Source organism: Centroberyx affinis, unplaced genomic scaffold (assembly GCF_046629955.1).
Source record: "Centroberyx affinis isolate AG114_WGS23_722 - 3 ecotype Tasmania unplaced genomic scaffold, CSIRO-AGI_Caff_v1 ptg002338l_1, whole genome shotgun sequence".
Taxonomy (NCBI): Eukaryota; Metazoa; Chordata; class Actinopteri; order Beryciformes; family Berycidae; genus Centroberyx; species Centroberyx affinis.
In genome coordinates, this window is record NW_027280605.1 from 26,672 (window position 1) to 45,110 (window position 18,439).

The following is an 18,439-nucleotide window of genomic DNA, read 5'->3' on the forward strand; positions in this document are numbered from 1 at the left end:
GGTGAAGAACCTGGCCAAACAAGCATCAATTCAACTTTAAATGGGAAACATCAAACCTTATCTGAAAAACTGATGTTGAACAACTCAATTTTGATTTGCAATCATGAACTATTTCCCCAAACTAGAAGCAAGATCCCTTCAGACTTTTTCTGATATATTTTTATTGTTTTTTTGTGTTCTGTCTGTAACTAAATGTGCTGCTGTCTTGGCTGTCTGTCCTTGTTAAGGATATTTTTGATATCAATGTACTGCCCCAGATAAATGAAGGCTGAATATGTTTTGTAGATAAATATGGTTTAATACATTTGAAGGGTACCAGCATGGGAGACTAAATTTAAGTTTTTAGAACCCCCTCTACTCTGCCATAAAATAATAATATACAAGGATGTTATCAGAACACCACAGAACAAGCAGGACAACTGAAAATGAATGAGAGAAGTGTATCAAAAATGATATCCTGAAAAAGAGAAATCACATCTCTAGATATAGATGAAGCAATGAGACCAGCAGGTGAGGAGTGATCATTAGACTACCAAAATCGATTGACTGATTGATTAACGTTAGTGCCACAGATGAAATCAATGAGTGTGGTAATTTTTACATTTATAGGATTATTTGGAATCCTTGAACCTTTTGACGAAAACATTTAATGCTTCTTGTCATGCAGGAACCCCCCAAAAGTAGCTGTTAGGGCAGCGTGCCTTTTCAAGTCTCGTCGATCTAATTATAGTGTTAGGAAACCACGAATCTAGATGACAGTTCGTTGCAACAGCAAGCAACTAACGTTAAAGTTAACATTATCTTCTTAAGAGCCACATACACCATTATAGTTGGCGAGTAAAAGACTACCATTCAACATAGCCAGCTAGCTGTTAGCTACAAAACATAATAAAAGGTTGTGGCGTGACCCTATGTAGTGTTGTTTTAACTTAAAGTAACGTTAGCTCATGTCTTGTTTGTTATTAGCTGTTTTACGTGTGTTGCTGATATATGCACATTTACAACATTTTAGTTGTAAAGGGACAATAAAATATTCAACCTTGACGTTATTTTAATAAGTTAGCTATCATTAACCTATACCCTAGCATTATATATTAATAACGCTAACGTTATATACTATATGGTTATTGTCACAGTATTAGTTACTTGGTCATTTAGTAAACCACTAAACATCTACTTGGGATATCAATAACGTATTACTTAAAAATGAAAACGTCAACATAAAAACTTGATAACGTTAGCTGACTGTAACTACTCAGTTAACCAAGCTGAGTTAGCTTGCTTCTGCTGGCCATCGAATCAAATATAAACCAAGTTTTAGTGAATATGACTGCAGCAACAAGCAGATAATGTTGAATTTTTACTGTGATATAAATTAAGGCTCGACCACACATCGGCTTTACATCGCAAACTTTGATGTGATATGACACACACGCTTACTTAACGTCAAAATGAGATTCAAGTTAGCTGCACTTACTTTGGGCGCGATGCTCCTTTATCAGACACAACAAGCCGGTTGGGGTTATTTCCCGTTGGAAAATTCAAACTCCACCAAAATAAACCGCAATTCACACAGCTTCACGCCCATTGGCTAGCTGTTGTGACGATGCACCTGATTGGTTACTTCAAGTGGGAACGTCTCATCTCCGTTCCTGACTCCGTAGCGCCATCATGTGATGTGACTGTGAAATAACCACCAAAGTTTTACCTACATCCATGAGTTTTGTCTTGGTTTTACCCACTGCTTTGATTGATAATAAAATCATAGTACATGCAGTGTGTCGTTGTCGCAGCAAATAGTAATAGAATAGAGCAAAAAAAAAAAAGAAAGCAGGAATGAAAGTATGAAAAAAAAAAATGGAATACAGCATAAGGACAATGAGAAAAGTGGCAGCAGTAGTGGGAGTAGAACTTACTGAGACAAAGAGTGAAATATGTGCAGTTGGATATAGTGCCAAATTATAAAAAAAAACACAATATATATACAATGAATGTACAAACAAATACATTACAGTATATACTGTATACATGTTAACTGGTGTACAGAAAGTGTCTAGGTATGTAGACGTTGATTGTAAAAAACTAAACACCTTTTCAAATGTATTCAATTTACAGATATAAATAACATTTACAGAACATGCAGATTTAGATGTATGTGCATTACTTGCGGTCCTCTTTATCTAAAACTCCAGATGAAGGTACCATATGTACAGAAAAATTGTGTAAGGTGCATGTGCATTGTATTTGTGGATGGCAGTTGGATATGTACAGAAAATGTGTCCAGGGAGATGTATGGACTAATTTGCTGAAAATGTACAGACATATGTACAGATCAGAAACTGTGTAAGCAAATAATATCATATAGATTAGTGCAGAGTGTAGGAATATAAAGGTATCCAGGATAGTCTGTATAGTTGGTATGGGCACCCTGCGCACACTGAGTTGCACCTTGGGGAGATGAGGCTGAGGCATAGGTAGCTGCATCAGTTCACTATAGAAAGTTTAGTCCTCATCCTCGCCTTCTCAACATTAAAGATTAGATAGACACTCAGAGTACATGTCATGGTGATTGTGATATCCATCCAGTAAGACTCTGACTGATTTGATCTGTAAGCATCCATTTAATGTGTGAATGGATAGATTCCTAAGTTCACTACTCAATGCCCAATAGATGACTTTGTATGAAATTTGGTGCAATTGCTCCAAATAGATCTACAGGCCGGAGCCCCTCATGACCTTTATTCATCGAATACAAAGCATGTACCACAGCTGTCTGGTCTGACTTGGTGTTGTTATGCTGCTAAAAAATGAAAATTACGTCAAAATTATTTTGAGGCCTGTTGATGAGGCTGTGGTGTAACAGCAGGCCAAACAAGTGGTATCTGGACCTTTGTCTTTCCCACACTTTAAGATGGTTGGTGGTAAATGAATGAACACAGTGAAACAATTTTGCAACCCCACTGCCTCTACCTCCCCCTCCCTTGTAAAATTTGCACAAAATACCACTAACTGCTGAATTATGTGCCAGATACAGCAAAAAATATAATCCTTTGGAAAGATTTTGTGATAAATAAAAAGAGTCCACAAGACAAAGCAAATGTTGTATTGTCAGTCATTTATTGAGTTCACTGACATGGTACAGAAAGAATCAGAGGCTCAGAGAATTAGTTATGCATTCCACTGGAGTATCCTTCATGCCCGATAACTGATACAGTAACAGTTAATTACAGAAATGACAGGAAACACGATGTGGGCGGCCTTTAAATTTATCTTGGAATGGATTTACACATGCACAAAAAGTCTGTTTAATACTTTAACCCTTGTGCCGCAGGTTTGACCTTTCATTAAATGGCAGAGAGGGAAATCAGAGCCCATGCTTTTTCCTTTGCACAGCCAGAAATGGAAAGCTCAAATCTGGCAAACATAGGGTCTGGATTGTTTGGCTTGTGTAAACCTGCCTAAAACCCCTCCTTGCATTGTGTCTTTTCTTTGCAAAATAAATGTTGTGCAGGATAGAGGTGTCGAAGTGGTGTTTTTTTTGATAACCTAAACAAAGCTGTAAGGTAGTTACTGCACCTACCAGATGCATTTTTGCAGGTAACATGAGTCCATGTGTTGCTAAACGACCACAGGCAACTCATGACAACTGGCTATTTCTAGCGCTCAGCACTCACTTCACACAGTGCTTAAAAGTGCATCCATAGTAAACAAGATGGAGAAGCTACAGGCGTTAAAAAGGAATTAGATCAGTGACCATAGATCCTCAGTCAGGAGCGTGGTGAGAAGAAAGTAGGCAGGCCGGCTGACTGTCCCCTGACAGACAGAAGGCCTTACTGATAAAATGTGCTTGTAAGTTTGTTACTTTGACATCCTTTTGTCACAAAATTGTACAAAATCTGAGTGCAACAAGAACCTCTGAATAAAATAAGGCCCAGGGGACGGCCTTAGCACTGCCTGAACTTCCAACTTCTTTAAGCTGCTTCACACACTGCCTCCTTAACTTCAGAGTAATGATTTATAGTTAAATCTACAGCAGAGAGAAAGCTACAGGCTGTAAGCTGCTTCTCTCCTGATTGAGGGACCTGGGTTTCCAAAAGCACCTTGGCACTCAAGACCATGATACACAGGCAACACTTTCCCAACAGTTATGACCAACATGATTTTGTCACCACAACTCACTGTTGCCCACATTGATTTTTGCTATTTTCCAGTACTCATTCCTGCTGAAGGCAATATTTCCTAAAAAGTTGCCTCTGTATCATGGTCTTCAGATCATTTCAGTCTCCTGGCCTGCAACAATGCAAAAATGAACTTTCACAAAAAAAAAGACTGAAGGGAAATGCCAATTCCTGTTGTAAGAAACATTTAATTCATCCTTCTTGTTAACTATAAAGTTGAAAGGAAAGTGTAAGGGGAAAAATGACATTCCACCTTGCTAACTACAGTTTCAGGGGAAATGTAGAGGCCCCTCCCCACCATCCTGCCCAGCTAATTATGAATAATCGCCCACTGGTGCTAAAGTGACTTTTGATTATCCAGTCCCCGGGTTATCATAATCTGGATTTGTGAAGCATTTGAGAATACAATAAAAAAGGTACAGTATTGTATCTCTCGACAAAAAGGCAACAAAAGCTACAATGTTGTGCCTTTTTTTCTTGAGAGCAAAGGAGCTCTGACCCAGGATCACTGGTCATGTCAAAGTACCAATGTCTTTCACTGTGACTTAAGAGGCAAACTGGTCTCAGATCAGCACCCCTGTTCAAGGATACACGGTGAATATAGAAGTACAGATGGTTCCTTGTCAGTTAAACCTGTGGCCCTTTTGGTCAACAAGCCTTGTGTGAAAAAAACAAAACAAAACATGCAACATTTTTTTTTAAAACAGGCAAAAAGTTCTGTAAGACAAGCGACTCAAACCACTGGTATATTTGCTCATGAATAGTTGTTTGCATTCTCTTCTCCGCTGCTACAGAGTCCTGGTGCATGGTCAGTCAGACTGGTTCACAGTTTAAAGAAAAGTCAGTATAACCAGAAACAATGACAGACACCGTTTGGCCATTTTGTAGTATAGGCACCATGTTGCTGCCCCTTCTCCCCTTGGCTCCAAATACGTAATAATGCCCTTCATGACATAACCATGGCAAGATGCCAAACAGTCTTAAAAACAGCTGGTGTAGAATCCAAAATTACTAAGCAAAGGCTCTGGAGCAAGGCTGTGCAGCTAAAATGGCTGCCAGTGAAAAATACAATGGCCAAACACGGTCTGTCCATCGCTCTGGTTAGAACCACAGAACACAAAGGATGATTTCAGACTCAACAGTGAACAGACCTGGGCAAAAATTAAACACTTTGCAAAAAGGTCTCACATTGTTGCTGTGAGATGAACGCATAGTTTCTTCCAAAAGTCAGCTTTAAAAGGAAGTGTAAAAAAAAAAAGTTAGATTTTGCCACTGATGTGATACATTTTTGAATCTCTGTGATGGATGTTAGATGTTTCATGAGCTGCAGAGTCATGGAACTTAGTCTGGACACAAAAGACCATGTAACATTTCCAATCAAGTTTAAAGTTATGAGGATGTCATGCAACACGAGCAAGTAAATTGCTTGAGGTGCACTTGAGAGATACTTAGGCAGCCTTAGATCTGAAAATATCAGTCACAGCATAAGGTTAACCAAGCAATCTTCCAATCTTTTTTTTTTTTTTTTTCTTCAACATCCCAGCCCAGGGCTGACAGGAAGTAGACAGCTGCAGAAAAGAAATGAGGTCATCCTTAACCAGACTATAAAGAAGGTAGACAAACCATCAGAAACAGAAAGAGTGAACAAAGAAACCTCACCGAAACAGAGGCAGAGAAACGACAGAGGGGGACACAAACAGTTTAAAAAAGGAGAGGTATAAGATGCATGCCGTGCAGTTGTAATGTTTTTTTGTTGTTGCTTTTAGAGAGGTTCCTCACTCCGATGCCTCTCTCTTCACTCTTCATTGCTCCTCCTGCTTTTCCCTCTCTACTTCTGCTCCTCAATCTCTCGTTTAACCTCCGCCACATAGTGGTGATCCTTCCCATGAGCCACCTCCATGATGGCCAGCGCCTGGAGACAGAAGAACAGCGTTTTGTTTTTTTAAACAAACTTAAAGGCTCTCCACTGTACTTATCTTTCACAGTTAATTGTATCTTCTGTTAGATTGTCCCCGCAGTAGTATCTACCCTAGCCTCTACAAGCCCTTTATTTCACCTCATATCAAAATACTACAATAGTTAACCAGATATACTGTTTGTCTGTGACTTTACCTTCTTCAGAGCCTTGACTCCTTGTGTCTTCCTCTCCAGCCCTAAATACAGTCGCCCCAGCTTCAGATACATGGACGCCACATTCAGAGAGTAGGCTGGGTAGTGTACGCTGCAGAGGGAGCACAATAAATACATCAAGCTAGGTAGTGAACACGGCAGAGGAAACAAGATATCATCTATTATTAATATTACATGAGGTTTTGTAGTAGTGTATACTACATCCAGCTGGGTAGTGTACAGTAAAAATGAATAATACATGTATAAGGCTGAGTGCTGCACACTACAGGGGAAAAAATATAGTTAATATATCAGGTTTGATTGTGCACTTTGTTAAATAAACATAATGTAGCATGTATATCAGTAAAGAGAGCAAACTACAGAGAAAACAGATCTGGTTTATGTATTGTACACAATAAAGGGGACAAAATATATTAAAAACATAAGTGTGTAATGCACAATACAAAAGAACGAAATTGCAGATGGGGTAAAGACTAAAAGTTCATATGAATGAAAATCCCCATTCTTACTGACTGATTGACTGTCTGTATGCCTGTATGATCGATGGACTGACTGATTGAGCACTTAGCGGTCTGACTTGTCAATATAGTTTTATAATTATAGTTTATTGCTAAATCAGTATCTTCTTTTAAATTGGTTCTTAAAACATTCTTCTTTCAAAAGGCCTTTTATTAATTTTAGTTTTCCTTAACTGTGTTTTTTTCCCCTATTGTTTTATTTTTCATTGCACTTTCATTTAAATTCATGTCAAGCTTCATTTTACCATGCGTTTAATTCTGTCTACTGATTTTGTTTTTGCTATTTTCTTTTTCAGTTTTGTGTGAAGCACTTTGTAACTCTGTTTTTGATAAGTGCTATACAAATAAACTTTATTATTATTACTCAGACTCACTGACTGCCCGCCCAACAAGAGTACTGCTGTACAGTTGATTTATTACTGATTTACTTACTGTACAAGCGTACAGATCTATCTCAACTGTATGACTGTAACACAAACATCCTGCCTCGCTGTCAGTCTGTCATGCCAGACAGATCAATTTACCTATATGGCTGAACGATCTTCTCTCCGTAGCTCATAGCTCCGTCCCAGTCCTGCATGTAGAGGCAGACGCCCATGGCCTGATACATCATGTGCAGCATGTAGACGTTGGTGTCTGCAAATATAGCGCCCATCTTCTCCTGGCTCAGCTCACACATCTCCAGCAGCTCACTGGGGGGTGCCAGAGAGTCAAGGAATAATGACAACCATGGGAGAGAAAGAAGAGGAGGGAGGAGAGAGAAAAGACTGAAAGAGAAAGAGGGGGGGATGAGGAAGAGAGACACTGAAGAAATACAATTCTGACCAGAAGAGATGAGCGGGAGTAGAGATGGACACGTGAAAGAGGAAGGAGGCTGGACTAGAAGTGGGGTGACAGAGAGGAGGAGTAGGAGGTTAGAGAGGATATTCTTGTAGTGCTTGGCTCTTCTGAACTCCTCGATGACATTCTTGGCGTAATGCACCATGGATCGGACTTCCTCCGCCTCTGGTGGAGAGCTCAGCTTCTTCCTGATCTCCATCTTAGCCTTGTCCTAGAGAGGGAGACATGGAGAGAAAGGGACAATAAGACGAAAAGACAAAGAAAGAGACAGAAGGTAACATATACTACACAAGATGCTCTGAAGCGCAGAGGTGGCTAGGGAGAAGCAGTAGCAAGCACTAAGCACCACAGAGCCTTCTTTGACACTCAGTATATCTAGTAGTGTGAGGCACAGTGGGACAGAAAGGGAGTCACTGGCCCAAAAGACAGAAACATTGATTCTGTTGTTGGCACAGAGAGGACACAGCAACAGCGTCCTGAACAGAGAAGATGGATGCTCCTGCTCTATTTTTCACAGCAAAGGCTGAGGAAGGCAGCACAATTTCTGGCAGATTCCTCGAACTGACTAAGCAAAAAGCTTCCACCACAGCTGCTCTGAAACATGCTATGATGGTGTAGATAAAGCCAGCGTACCTTAGACTTGGTGGTGCACTCCTTACACTGGCAAGTGAAGAAGTAGGAATCTATCAACCTCTCGTTCCTGTCCTCTGTTGGGTAGAGCAGGTCTATGTAGCTGTTGAAGATCTAGGAAGAGAGAGCGTAGAGAGAAGGAGGCCCATAGAGAGATGGAGGCCCAGAGAAAGAGAGAGAGAAACAGAGACAGAATGGGATTTAAGTAAATTTGTGAGATCCTTTACTTTCACTTGATGATCACTGCTCCCTTCTGTTGCCATTTTACATCCGTCAAAATAAACATTCTCTGTAATTCTATTTGGCATGAGTGTTCGATAAGTCCGGTATTTGCTTACCTCGTCTCCGGGGTTTATCTCTTGAACAGCTCTGACCTCAGCTACTGTGCCTTTATAGGTCACTATGACATTAGGACTACAGCCATGGTTCATTAGTGCTACACTAGAAGGAAGAAGAGAAAGACAAAAAGAGAGGGAGAACTAAGTAAATTTAAGTGAAGAACAGTGATACAGCCTCATAACGTTGGGCCGACAGCTATGGTTCATCTATGCTACACAACCCATAGAGAGGGAGAGAGAGACAAAATTGAGAAATCATGCAAGAAATGGCTGAGATGTAAAAGGAATGTAGGAGGGTTTTGCCATAATTTACACTAAACAGCAATACTGTACTCAAAATAATAGTGGTAGAGAGGAAGAGGCTGGGTTGGGGTTAGGTGAGGAGGTGAAAGGAGGAGAAAGAATAGAAGGTATGAGGGAATAAATTATCACTTGTTTTCATATCACAACACATAGGCAAATACTGTTCTTTCCATTCTTATCAATAAAGCACACTGAACTGACAGATAAAAATGAATGGATGGACTGTGGGATGCTAAAAAGGTTCTAAGTGAAAGTTTGAGCTGACAAGTTATTTGGCTGTTCCTGCTGATAAATATGAGCATGATGAGGATGAACAGGAGGAAGGGGATGATGAAGACAATGATGTTATGACATGGACTACTTACTCAGGAAAAACGGCCGATCCCAGATGGGAGAGTTCCTCATCCTCTATGGTAAAACCATTACAGTTGACCTGGAGAAAGACAGAGAGAGAGATGGGGGGTACAGAGATAAAGAGAAGGAGGAAGGGCAGAGAGAGAAGAGTAAGACAGGGGGAGAGAGGGAGAGGCAGAGAATAGGGGGGGGGGGGCAGTGTGACTGAAAGTAAGTAATATGATAATATGACTTGGACCATCCTGTACCCCAAGGTCTAAATATACTCACACACATACCAGCTGTACTATTAGTCCCATTCATTACATACAGAGTTTATGTAACACCCATCCATCAATCAGTTCATCCAACCATATTGTTTATTTAAACACACATTCTCTGGCTCCCACTCTCTTGCTCTTTCCCTCCCCTTTCTCAAATTAAAATCTCTCTCTCTTTCTCTCCAACTAGGCACTCTTGAAAATGAAGATCGTTTCTCCTCAATGTGATTACTGCGATCAAATATAGGATAAATGAATGAAACAAGGACACACAGTGTCATAGATGCAAGCAAACAGCTAGCTGTTGCTCATTGCCATTAATGTTGCACAATTCAATAAACTGTTTAAATGTGTAAAAATGTATCAAGATATCCTACCTTACTCTATTTGGTTCAGTTGAGAAAAGGAAAGTGTTTTTTTGCATCCTGTGCGTCTGTGCTTCATGAATAGAAATCCAAAATTGCCAAACAGTGATTCTCAGCATCCTGTGTGCCATGCCTCCTAACGGCCACTAGGAACAGATAGGCTAATAAATGAATGAATGAAGGAATGAATGAATGAATGAATGAATGAATGAATATGTGAGTTACTTTCTGGATCCATGAGGTGCTTTGCATCTAAAAACAGGCTAGTCAATGGAGAACATGTTTTCCAGAAGTGGTTCAGGGAATTAGGTAGTGGAGATTAAATGTGGCTGTGTAATAGCAGGTCAGAGAGCTTCTTTCCCTTGGCATAGCTTAGAGAGAAAGAAGAGAAGAGAAGAGAGAAAGAGGACAGTAGCACTGACAGACGAGATCAAACTAAATGGAGCTAAACGCTGTAGAGAGTTAGACAGGCCCCGCTGGGCATGTAGACAGACCCTGCTGGTTTCAACACAACATGTGCTCCTGTGTGTATGTGCCAACAAGTGCAGGACAGCTGGGGAGAGAGGGAGGGGGGGAGTGGGCATTATGTATGTGTGTGTGTGTGTGTGTGTGTGTGTGTGTGTGTGTGTGTGTGTGTGTGTGTAGTAACATAGCAAGACGCCCTTCTCAGGTCATACGGGCCACACCCACTCACTTTCCCCTAACCAATCACGTGTCACCACCAAAACACTCCCTGTCTAGGATCCATGATCCTTCCAGGAGCTGAATGATAATATTTCATCAGTGAATTAAATAGTTACACAATGTCCCAGAAATTAAAGGTAATGCTCAGAATTTATTAGGTGCTTAAGAGCTGGGATCTGTATGTGTATTTGCTCATTTGTTTGCAACACTTTTTGCCATGCACAGTGCTTGGGGGAATTACGGTATGCACAGAGCCCCAGAGCCCTGCATAAGGGAAATACAGTGTGCGCTCGTACACCAGACAGTATGGTAGAAATCAAACAAGCATCATCACCAGGAAGTAGCTCAGTGTCAATGCATAAATTAAACATTTTGTTTCGCGATCCTATTAGTTACAGCAACACTGTGCTGTGTTTCCTTGCACTGTATGTGAGGTCCTGTTGTCCTTGGATCATGTGTCAGTGTGCACCGTGTTGCTGTGTACACCAAGCTGTTGATACGTCTACGCGCAAGTGCCATTAAGAGAAATCCCTGTACATTTATTGTACTTGGCAAATAAAAAAATTCTGATGAGAGATTTTTAAGGTTCTTGGCATAACTCAAGCATGTTCTCACGGTTATTATTGGAACATAAAAAGATTCTAATGAATAGTTACTGTATCCAGTTTTATCTGGAAGAAGTCAGTCTGTGGAAATCAATGATGTGTCCAGAGCAGAGGCTGCAGTGAGAACCTTACAGCTATTCATAGTTACATAATCTCAGAAAGTGTTATGCTTCTATTGAGAAGAATGTCTCTCCAGCCAGTGGCAGCCGCTGCCATAGGCGATGGTTTCTTTCTGCCGTCAAAACAGCTCCCGTGATGCACAATCAGGCTTCACCCTATAGTCTATGGCTGACTGAAAGGCCCTTCGACAGCAAAGCCCCACCTCTCACTCTGCTTGCCTAAAGGAGCACTTAATCGAGAGGAGGGGGAACAGCGGCTGTACAGTTCAGGACTAACAGTTCAACACAACCAAAGTCCAAATCACACACAGACACATGCACACACATTGGTACGCAGGTGATACAGCTGCAAACTGCCCAATTTGCACAAAGATAGCATATAACAAAACATCCTAACCCATTATTTATTATTTCAGAATTACTTTTGGGACATGGCCCATGTTGAGTGACACTCAGGAGGGGATGGTTGGTATTCATCACTGGTCAAACTGATAATAGGTTGAAACCAGATTGCATAATCTCGTCTGGGGCACCAAGACCACCGCTGTCTCCGTGGCTCTACAGAGAACTAATAAGCCATAACTCTAAAGGCTCTACCGAGAAGCCTGAGAACATCCTTGGGCGCCAGAGAAACCCTCAGCACCTTTACTGGTTCTACAGAGAACCCTTGCAATTTCTCACAGAAAGTCTAAGCATTCCAATCCAAAGTGTTATCCAGTTTTACCTGTGCGAAGAGCTCAGTGAGAGCTTGGTCATCAGCGAGGTCAATAATGTGTCTGGAGTAGAAGTGGTGCAGCGCTGCTATGTCTGTCTGGTTCATCTCCTCTTTCTCACTGTCCAACTTATCTAAATCTGATAGAAGAAGCAAAAGAGACAGAACAGGAGAGACAAAAAAAACACAAAGCCAGAGAGACAGAAAGAAAGATGGAGAAACAAAGACCAAGCGGGAAAGAGAGAGAGAGAAAGAGAAAGAAAGAAAGTCAACAACAAAAACTCAGGGGCAGCAGGACAGCCCAGTGGTTATCGAGACCACCTTGTCATCAGAAGGTTATGGGTTCAGTACCTATCAACTGTTGAGGGGTCCTTCAGCAAGACACTGAACCCCCTAACTACTCACTCATTGTAAGACACTCTGGATAAGAGCGCCAGTTAAATGACTAAAATATGAAAGAGAGTGATAGAGAGAGATCCACTCCTGTCATTTTCCTTTCATCCTCTCTTCAACTCACCTTGTCGAGGGGAGGGAGGCCAGAAAGACCTCTTAACACCGTTAGCGTATACATGTTATGGTCAAATTAAAGGAAACTCATTAGGGCAAGGAAAACACACATTCCAAGATTAATGAGGTATCTACTAATGGCGTGTTGTACACCAGGCTCAAGAGTACGGCCTCACACTCTCCAATACAGATATTCATCACTATGGAGATTTCGATAGGTAGGCCGACTTCATCAGGGTATTTTAATAGATTTATACTCTATCACAATCACAAGTGTGCTGTTATATTATTCAAGTTTTGCAAACTCAAGGAAAATAACATTAATGGGACAGCCTACCTAAAAGGCAAACCAACATTCAACAGGTGCAATAAAGGCAAATTAGCAATAAAGAGGCTTCGGGGATGGGGGAATGCCAACAATGCTAACAAGTAATGTTAGGGAAATTGTGGGTTAAAAAGCTTACATGTATTCTTCAATGTGACAAGTGTCTGATGAAGAGTCTGATGAAGAAAAATAACTAAACTTAAATGTCAAAGTATCCCTTTAAGTTCAGTGCATATCAACACATGAATATCAACACATTTTATCATTTATTGGAGATTTTGAAAAGGCTGCGGCGGTGCCTTGTGTTGTCAAAAACACGGACCACTAATGTGAACACCCAAAATTATTGTTGGAGATGACTTCCCCTTTAGAAAATGAGTGGACCAGCCAGAAAATCACCCCACGTCATTGAGGCAATGTTACATGAGTATCTATGTATCGAGAACTTTATAGACCTACATCACTGAGGCAAGTCTTTATTCTTTTTGTTTCTTACTACTACCATAATGGCCCCTTAGAAGAACGACTCAGTGTCAGTAAAACGTAGAGTATACCACTGCTATAGGCCACATGTCAGCGTCAGTCACACACACACACAGACTGGTGGGGGTAGGCAGCAGCTGGCTACTGACTTTTGCTTTGTGTGTGTGAAAGACAGGTGTGAAGAGTTAATTCTGTGACAATCCCCTGCTGACACGTCTGAGCCGCCAACAACAGTTTAGACTAAATGATAATACCAAATGGAGCCCCGAAAACTGTTTGTGTGTCTTTGATGGCAGCTTCACCTCTGAGTATTCGGGATCTATACATTTTGCTAGGGGTAGTGCTGAAACGATTAGTCGATTCATCGAGTAGTCGATGGACAGAAAATTAATAGATTATTATTTTGATAATCGATTAATCATTTTAGTCATTTATCAAGTAAAAATACCAAACATTTGCTGGTTACAGCTTCACAAATGCTGAAGTTTCATATCATTATAAAATAAATACTTTGGTGTAAACAATTTTAAGACATCACTTCGGGCTCTGGTAACTTGAGATGGGTATTTGTCATTATTTTTGAATTTTTTTTAGACTCAATGATTAATCAAAAAAATAATCAATAGATTAATCAATATGGAAATAATTGTTAGTTACAGCCCTAGCTACAGCACATGCAAACTCCTAAGCACACTGTATGTTTAGCCGCGATCACAGGCTGGCTTAGCATCATCTCAAAAGCACGGTAGCGTACTGAATATTGTACAGTAGATGAAAATGCTATAAAGCTTCTCATCACACAGCAGTAAGCTGGACAAGGAGTTTTTTCCCCCTAAAAGCCAGTGTATCTTTTTAAGTACGGTAGTTATGGGGAGAAGGAGAGTTACACACACACATTAACACCTGGGAGCTGCTCAGCAAAATCAACAGTCTTCAACAACTGGGGGTTCGGTGCCTTGCTCAAGGGCATGTTGGCAGCGGTTGTTCAGGGAGGAGAGAGTACATGTAATTACAACACCCAGGGGGTTTGGATGTAAGTCTCACTGCTCTGCAGAATTAGAGTGAATGAAAGAGACAGAGCCAGGACTGGAGGCTACAGTACAAGCTATTAATAGAGTCACTGCTACAACTGCAGGGACACGCGCCAACTGGGAGGGAGACACACACACACACACACACACTCACTCGTAACTAATCGTACATGCGCATACACACATACCCACACCATGTAACTAAGCGTACATGCACATGTAACCAAGAGTACCCGAACGTGTAACTAAACATGCACGCTCATGCGCTCACACATACACACTCACACACGCCTACTTACGGGATTCAAACTCTCTGAGCAGCAGCAGCCTTTCTGAAGGAGTGCGTTCTGTTGTGACTCTCTGGAACAAAAAAAGACACACAGTCAAGACAGATAAGTCCAGATCGTTGTAGTCAGAAAAGCAGAATCACAATCACAAACAAACACATGCAAAATAACAAAACAATATGAAATGAAAGCCCCATTTACCCTTTTCTCTACATTTCATTATTGTACCAGATGGTTTTGTTAAAGACTAGTTTGTTTCTTTTACTTTGTAGCCTCTAACTTGAGGACAGTGAAGATACTTTACAAATATTAGTCATAGTAGTAATCCAATTCTCAAGTCAACTTCTACTGCATGTGCTGTATCTGTGACAATGCAATAGCTTCAGAGCACAACGAGATGACAACACTACTGACTGAAATTCAGCATTCACAGGAACAACACTAGGACTTAAAATCTTTACCAGACCTGTTTTCGCTTAAACATTGACCGAACAAAAAACTGGGACACATAAAGTGGACTTGTTGCCTGCTAATTACGCTGATCTAGAGGGCAAGTCCCATGTCAGACTATTGAAATCCCCATTCCAGTTTTTTTATTTTATTTTAGCCAAAAACCTCTGACATTTCTGATTTATTTTATTAGACGGCATAGATTCGGTATACAGTGACAGGAAAGACAAGAGACGACACACAACAAAAAGGTCATGAGCTGGACCTTAACGAGTACTCATTACTCCAAATTCTCAATAAAATGGCGTGTCATAAGGTTACATGACTATGTATAGTTGCAGCAGTGTTATTTGCTCCACTTTCACTCTCTTCTTCCTCTCCTGATAAACACCTGATAGATGTGGCAACACAGCACTGGCGTGTCAGACAAATTGGAAGACACGTATGGCTGACTTATGTCTTTATTCTATTCTATTTAACTTATTTTTCTTTAATTTTCCATCTCAATTTAATTTGCTTTGCTGTTGTTTTGGACATTGTAAAATGTTTTGTTTTTTGGTTCACAACTGTGCTCAGGTGTCGATCCATGTTATTGTTCCCTGTTTTTCACCACTGTGATTTCTCAAAGAAAGCAGAAACATCTTTAAATGGTAAAACATTTCTTCTTCGCTTCGTATTATTCTTACCTGTCTCATGATGATTCTGGCCACCAGTCTGACAGTCTCTGATGGACACCAGTTTTCCCCATAGGCTAACATGGCTGAACATTCCAGCTTATGCATCGGCCAATCACCTTTCTGTACACACACAAACAGAAAACGAAAGAAATGGCGAGAGTTAAAGCCTCTATCACAACAGCAAGTAATCACATTCAGCAGGACAATAAAAGGAAATACAGTGTAAAAAAAATGACAGACACACACAGCGGTTATTAAAGGAATAAAGTGGCTGGTAAATCTCTCTCTCTCTCTCTTTCTCTCTCTCTCTCTCTCTCTCATCAGTGCACTGTGTGTTGTACTGTGGAACTAAAAGTAGACAGAGGCAGAGGGAGGACAGACTAAATCGTCATAGCAACAGCAGCCAGAGCGCGCTCTCTCTGTCTCTCTCTCTCCCTCCGTTGATGCTGCCTGGACCTCTAGTGGTTCTCAATGTGTGGTCCAAGGACCCAAAGATGGGTCACAGGAAGATTAAAATAGGTCCTTACATTACTCTATGGTGGTAGTGGTGGAGCCGTCTTTTGGTAACACACCCATAGATGCATACGCATAAACCAAGGTCCGAAATTAACAACAGCCAAGATTTAAAATGCATAGGATGACATATTTCTATGAAAAATGTATATTAATTTGGCCAGTAAAAAATATTCTTGGCAGGTACAATTTTAAGTTTACAGGCCTGTGCAAGGTGAGCCAAGAAGTTAATTCCGGACACTGGAACCCACACTCACACATACACAAAAATACACACTCAGAAAACACAAGCACACCCACAGAAACCCATTCACACATAAAACACTCTTACCTGACAGTCAACATTGCAGTAGTAGGCCTGCTTACATTTGCCACACTTAGAAAGGCCATCTCTCCTGTAATCACATGGGGAAACAACACATTAGTCCACAACAACTGTACTAAGAGGACTAAGAGGACATGACATTTATGGACAGATGGATTCAGACCCACTGCGTTATGCAAAATATCATGGTACACACTTTTGCCTGATGCCCAACCTCCATAGATGTGTGGAGTTTAAACTGAAAATGTCTATCTCCCTAGCTCTTATCTTACAACATTTAGATTCATCGTAAATTCACTTTTTGACCGACGTTGTTGAATCAGAAGGTCTGTTTCTGTCCTGTGGAAACTGAAACACGAGCAGACATTCCTTTAGCAGCCTAAACTATCTTTGTATTCATGACTGCCTGATCTGCATCAGATCAAGGACTTATAATGCTCATCCCCATACATTTCTACAAACCTTCCAATCCATTTTCATTCAGACAGGGTCGTTTTGTACTGACAACTGATTAGTTAAGATCAGTGGGTGTTTTGAGTGTATGGATGAACTGATCAGTGAGACACACACACAAAGTGAGACTGAGGAGGAAGCTACTGTCTAGAAGGTGTTTCTGAATGTAGACATGTCCACCCCCCCCCAGCACACATGTGCACCCCTGGCCTTTTCATCTCTTGGCCCCTCCTCTCCTCGGACACATGCCCAACTATATTTAGCACCCTAACCTTTTACTGCTCTACTAACCTTAACGACTGGGTGGGTAGGACCTGTGTGTGTGTAAGCGTGTGTGTGTGTGTGTGTGTGTGTGTGTGGGTGGGTGTGAGTGTGATTGTGAGAGCTAGAGAGAGAGAGAGAGAGAGAATATGAGAGAGCAGACATAGAGAGAGACAGAGAGAGAGGATTATTCCAGCTATGATTCAGAACACTGTCATAGTGCATCAGGTCATGATAAGCCAAGTAGGTAACGACAAGCTAACAGTTAGCTTTTTAGTTTGCCAAAACCTACCTGACTTAACAAGAAAGCAAGCAGTTTACATTGTGGCTCAGCAGTAGGTTCAGCCTTGTCAATAAGGTTTCCACCTGCATGTTGGCTGGCTATCTTACCCGAACAGACTCTTTTTTACACTGCACTGCCACTGCTACAAATAACTGCTGCAGTTTCGGTCAGGTGAGGTAACGTTAACTGACTGCATTGACCCATTTAGCCTACAGCAGCTAGGTAGCTAGGTAACCATACGTTTAAAAGCGAACCTACCAAGACAACGAGGTTAGAGAAAACTAATCTAGCGACATTAATCGCGTATTGCGCTAACTGACGCCAACAAGAGTGTGACTGTCGACAAGTCATCGAGCCCCAGAGGTGTCGACAGCCCCACAGTGAGGTTATTTACCTGGTGAAGCAGTGCTCACAGTGTGCTCCCCTCTCATTCACTGTCAACACGTAGGAGTAGGCAGGGCAGGCGAACACCAGCTCCCCCACCGCGAAATGCTTCACTGCCCGCAGACCTCGTCCTTTGTCCGGGCTCAGGAACCGCTCGGTCCCCTCTATACCTTCGTTTTTCATTATTTTCTGTGTTTATGGTCTCAACAACAGCCAGCTACTAGCCACCACCTGTGCCTGCTGCATGCAGTAGTAATCAGCTTCTGCACTACAGCTTCTTCTTCCTCTGTGGCTGGGTCTGTCTTCTTTGTGTCCGGTGTTGCTCTGTGGCGCAGCACCGCCGTCTACTGGAGTGGAGACATAGTGGAGACAACACACTCGTGCAAATAAATACTATACTTAGTATAAATGCTATATAATATAC

The 18,439-nt window shown here is 41.2% G+C and overlaps 1 protein-coding gene across 1 annotated transcript; it reads right to left on the reverse strand.

Moving 5' to 3' along the window:
* Positions 1-3,105: 3,105 nt before the first annotated feature.
* On the reverse strand, positions 3,106-18,241 carry smyd2a (SET and MYND domain containing 2a). Its single transcript, XM_071533203.1, has 12 exons — positions 18,026-18,241; positions 16,641-16,704; positions 15,806-15,916; positions 14,682-14,742; positions 12,049-12,176; positions 9,303-9,370; positions 8,635-8,737; positions 8,300-8,410; positions 7,754-7,877; positions 7,351-7,525; positions 6,291-6,399; positions 3,106-6,090 (listed from the first exon to the last, which is right to left on the reverse strand). The coding sequence occupies exons 1-12, from the start codon at positions 18,196-18,198 to the stop codon at positions 6,007-6,009; spliced, it is 1,311 nt and encodes a 436-aa protein (XP_071389304.1). The 5' UTR covers positions 18,199-18,241; the 3' UTR covers positions 3,106-6,006.
* Positions 18,242-18,439: the final 198 nt, after the last annotated feature.